Below are 5,000 nucleotides of genomic sequence, written 5' to 3'. Positions count from 1 at the left end.
TACATATACACATATATATGAATACATTTACATAATCATGTATAATGATAATGAAAATAGTAATGCAAATGAAGATAATGATAATAAGTATAATGATAATAATAACAGGAATAGTAATAATGATGTTGATGTTAAATTTGATCTTTATTTCATTAATGATATTTAACTTAACCCTTTCCCGACAGGCAGTATTTATAGTGGCCCGGGCCTCGCTGCCAGGGCTTATATCGTTGCCCTACCATGCGCGACCACTCATGCCAAATACCAGCATCCCTTGCCGTTTCTTCGTAATACTCCGAGCATATGTTGTATTTTCACTTTTCATTATTTTCTAAAGTCTCTACCCTCCATACTTCCTGATAAATCGAGACTGAAAGATATTTTTGTTGTTATATAGACTCCATACTTGATCATTATTCGGACTATAGTCTGAATAAAATAAGCAGTGTGTGGCATCATGGAGTTGAAATCATAGGTTTATTGTGTTTTTTTTCGGCATGGTACAAATGAGAAAGTGTTACAAACGACTATACCACACTTTCAGTGGCAGAAAAATAATATTTTGCCGTGATTGTGACAAAAAAAAAAAAAAAAAAAAAAACTCATGGCATGTCCATGCATACACCAAGGCATGTACATACATGCCCCCGGCAGATGGTCCAGCCATGCCATGCCATGTGTGTTCATTATGTGTAACTGAGATGTTGCGCTTCGCGAGCGTCACATTTACGGGTTTTGTTTTGGTTAGGAGCGCGAGAGAGACCGCGGCCTGAATGTACGCAAATGTATGACCTAGCCTATATTAAAGCAGAATATCTTGTAAAGGCTTTTGATTTGCCTTACCACACCGATCCAGAAGCTCAACAAGCAGAGCGTGGTTGGTGGTAAGGCGAAGCAGATCATTCAGTATTACAAAAGATACAAGAAGAAAATATGAACGGCAACGACGATGGCGGACGGGCGAGAGTGCCTGTTTTCGGCGAAAACAAGTTACGATCGCTGGAAACAAGAATTGAAAGCATGGCAGCTTCTCACGAACATAGGGAAGAAAAAACAAGCTGTGACTGTAGCCCTGTCATTTCCGGAAGGAAGCGAGGTGAGAGGCAAGCTTTTTGAAGAAGTGAACATCGAAGAATTGGCAAACGGTGAAGGAATGGAGGTTTTGCTTCAACACATGGACAAGTGGTACAAAAAAATGAGATGTCAGCAGCGTACGAGGCATGGACAAGGTTTGATAGCTACAAAAGAGGAAAAGAAGACACTATGGAGAAGTACATTTTGGAATTTGTGAAGAGAAGTGTTGTTTTGGGCAAATACGAAGACAAACAAATAGTGCTGACAGCAGTATCCTTCAGTGATCCAGATAGGATGTTTGATTCCATGCAGCAAGCCCTTAAGAAATTTTTTGGAAGTCAAGAAGTACTGTCATTGGGTGCAGTTTCAGGGAGTAGTGGGAGTGAAATTCCTGCAGTGGTTGTAAAATCTGAACCCGTATTTAACACTGAGGAGGTGAATGTTGTTACACGGGGAAGAGGACGTGGTAGATTTAGAGGCAGAAGAAGAGGAAATATGATAAATATGATGAATAAAACTGAGAAAAATGAACAAAGAAATTCTGCTGACAAATATGGAAATACTAGAAAGTGCTATGTCACTGGATCAGAGTACCATATGTCTCCAGTCTGTCCGAGAAATGTGTATGTGAATACTACAAATGAGAAAACAAAACAGGAGGAAGAGTCATATTCTGTGGTTGACAGTCCTGGAATGATGTCAGTGTTAATGACAGAGACTATAAATTATGCTATCCTGGACACAGCATGTAGTTCTACTGTGTGTGGTATCGATTGGTTGAAATCATACATACAAACTTTCTCAGAAGACGAGAAATTGAGAATAGAAGGAAATGAAAGTGAAACTACATTTAAGTTTGGTGACAGTAATGTGTTTAAGTCAATGAAGAAGGTGAAATTTCCAGTGAACATCATAGGTGATAGAGCAAATATAACCGCCCATGTTGTGAATTGTTCTACTCCCCTTCTGTTTAGCAAGAAATCAATGAAGAGGGCACAAATGAAACTAGACTTGGAAAATTATATTGCAGTAATACAAGGAAAAGAGGTGAAATTGAGGTGCACTTCTTCAGGTCATTATTGCCTTCCACTAAGGGATGAGAAGGAAGCTTGGAAGAAAACCGAAGAAATAATGTTAACTTTAGGACTTAGTGACAAAGAAAAGAAAAAGAAGATTGAAAAATTACATCAACAGTTTGGTCATCCCACTTCCAAGAGATGAATTCAGCTGTTGAAGGATGCAGGCATTGATAATGAATTATGCTTCATTTATGTTGAAGAGGTGTCAGATAGCTGTGAAATATGCATCAAGTATAAAAAGACACCATCAAGGCCAATTGTGAGTGTAAATATGGCTAAGGAGTTCAATGAAGTAGTGGCAATAGACCTAAAAGAATATAAGAAAGGAGAGATTTATTTCCTACATATGGTGGACATGTCAACCAGGTTCTCAAAATCATGTGTGACAAAAAGCAAAGAACCCGACGAGATAGTGGAGAAAATTATAGAGACATGGTTAGGGACTGGTTTAGGAGCTCCTGTGAAATTTTTGTGTGACAATGGTGGAGAGTTTGCCAACAACACATTCCTGGAAATGTGTGAGAATATGAACATTCAAGTGATGCATACTGCAGCATATTCACCCTTCAGTAATGGCCTTTGTGAACGGAATCATGCAATTATAGATGAAATGGTGGTAAAGATTATGGCAGAGCAGCCAAAATTGTCTTTAAAAGTGGCTTTAGCATGGGCAGTCAATGCTAAAAATTGTCTCCAGATGACAGGGGGTTTTAGCCCTTATCAGCTTGTATATGGACGAAATCCCAAACTGCCATGTACCATGAGTGATGAACTCCCAGCACTGGAAGGTACAACATCTAGTGAAATGGTTGCAAAGCACATCAATGCTAGTCACTCAGCAAGAAAAGCTTTTATTGCTGCTGAAACCTCTGAGAGAATACGACGTGCTCTAAGACACAAAGTAAGAACCACTGGTAGAGTCCTTAGAAGTGGCAATCAAGTCTATTTTAAGAGAGAAGAGCAAAAGGAATGGAAAGGACCAGCCACAGTCATTGGTCAGGATGGAAAAACAGTAATTTTGAAATATGGATCCAATATTTTAGGAGCGCATGAAACACATATTCAAGAAGTTCCATATAGTTTTGATAGAAATACTGAAGAAGGCAGAAATGCACTCCTTGATATGGTGAGGCAGAAAAGAGAAATGGAAGAAAAAGCTAGGAGTGAGAAGAAAGAGACAGAAGCAGTTATAAATTCAGCAGGAAATAATATAGAGAATGAAAATTGTAGTAAAATAAAGGAAGAAGATGGTATAATTGTTAAGAATATTCCAAGGATTGGACAAAGAGTGAAATTTTTACCAAAAGAGTCAAATGAATGGAAGATAGTAACAATACATAGTAGAGCTGGAAAATCTACAGGAAAATATAATAGTTGGAGGAATATTGAGCATCAAGATGGACACATATCAGCCATCAACTGGAACGAAGATGTAGAAAAATGGGTACCAATATTGGAAGAGAACGAAGTGCAAAAACTCAGTGAAACAGTCATGGCTTGTGAAAATATGAAAAATCAGGAACTTAAAAAAGCAAAACTAGAAGAACTGACAAGTTGGAAAAGGTTTGGAGTATATGAGGAAGTTCCAAACATGGGCCAAAAGGCATTGTCAGTTCGATGGGTAGTGACAGAAAAAGAACATTATGATAAGAAAAATGAAATAAAAGCAAGACTGGTTGTCAGAGGCTTTGAGGAAAAGGAGGATATTCAGTCAGATTCTCCTACGGTTAGCAAAGAAATATAAAGGACTTTTCTTGCTATTCTATCTTCAAAAAAGTGGGCAGTGAATTCAATTGACATTAAGGCTGCCTTCCTACAAAGTGAAAGGTTTGAGCGTGAAGTGTATCTTGTTCCTCCTATTGAAGCAGGTTGTAATGATAATGTGTTATGGAAATTGGAAAAATGTGTCTATGGTCTTAATGATGCAGCTAGGAAGTGGTATCTCACTGTTAAAACTTTCCTGTTGAAGATGGGATGTAATGAGGTGAAAACTGACCCTGCTGCATTCTATTGGTATTATGAAGGAGAATTATGTGGAATGTTTTTAATGCATGTATATGATTTCTTATGGGGAGGAACAGAAAAATTTGAAAATGTGGTCATTACCCAAATCAGAAATAATTTTCAGGTTAGGGAGCAAAGTAATACTACTTTCAAATATATTGGATTAGATATTGTACGAATGAATATGGTGTTACTTTGCATCAAAAGGAGTATTGTAAATCTTTAGAATCCATAAAAGTAAGTGCTGTGAGGGGACTAAACAAGAATATGGAGTGTAATGTAGAAGAAAAGGAGAGTTTTAGGAGTCTAGTTGGCCAACTGGGATGGTTATGTACTAATTCAAGGCCTGACTTAACGTATGATGTATTGGAACTTAGCTGTAAAGTAAATAGTCTCAAAGTAGAAGATCTGATTGAAGCAAATAAGTGTCTAAGGAAAGCTTGTACTTTTGAGAGCTCAATGTACTTTCCAGAACTTGGTGACATATGCAAGTATAAGTTAGTTGTATACAGTGATGCTTCCTATGCTAATCTCCCTGATGGATATAGTAGTGCTGGGGGATTTGTGATTTTTCTTGTAGGTGAAAATGGAAATAGTTGTCCTTTGTATTGGGAGGCAAAGAAAATAAGAAGAGTTGTGAAAAGCACTCTCGCAGTGTATTGGGCCCTCTTTCCTCTCTATGGTCCAAGCCACTATTTCCCTTTCTACTGGGAAATCCACTCGAGCTTTATCTAGAGGGGGCACAATTAATTAACGTCAAGTGTGAGCTCTCCTGTATCATTACCTGAGTCAACTCTTGATGAACCCACACTATAAAATATAATAATCATAAAAGGGGTTACT

At 37.9% G+C, this 5,000-nt stretch overlaps 1 protein-coding gene across 1 annotated transcript in view; it reads right to left on the bottom strand.

Moving 5' to 3' along the window:
- Window positions 1–5,000, bottom strand: part of LOC119571360 — a 47,258-nt gene that overhangs the window by 3,166 nt on the left and 39,092 nt on the right. The window contains exons 5-11 of the mRNA XM_037918702.1: window positions 4,493–4,631; window positions 4,150–4,160; window positions 2,498–2,661; window positions 2,261–2,301; window positions 1,872–2,084; window positions 1,145–1,238; window positions 844–999 (exon numbers count right to left, since the gene is read on the bottom strand). Coding sequence (XP_037774630.1) covers window positions 844–999; window positions 1,145–1,238; window positions 1,872–2,084; window positions 2,261–2,301; window positions 2,498–2,661; window positions 4,150–4,160; window positions 4,493–4,631 — 818 coding nt within the window. The remainder of the gene's footprint in view (window positions 1–843; window positions 1,000–1,144; window positions 1,239–1,871; window positions 2,085–2,260; window positions 2,302–2,497; window positions 2,662–4,149; window positions 4,161–4,492; window positions 4,632–5,000) is intronic.

Source organism: Penaeus monodon, unplaced genomic scaffold (assembly GCF_015228065.2).
Source record: "Penaeus monodon isolate SGIC_2016 unplaced genomic scaffold, NSTDA_Pmon_1 PmonScaffold_60, whole genome shotgun sequence".
Lineage (NCBI taxonomy): Eukaryota > Metazoa > Arthropoda > Malacostraca > Decapoda > Penaeidae > Penaeus > Penaeus monodon.
This window is presented reverse-complemented; position numbering and strand designations above follow the sequence as displayed.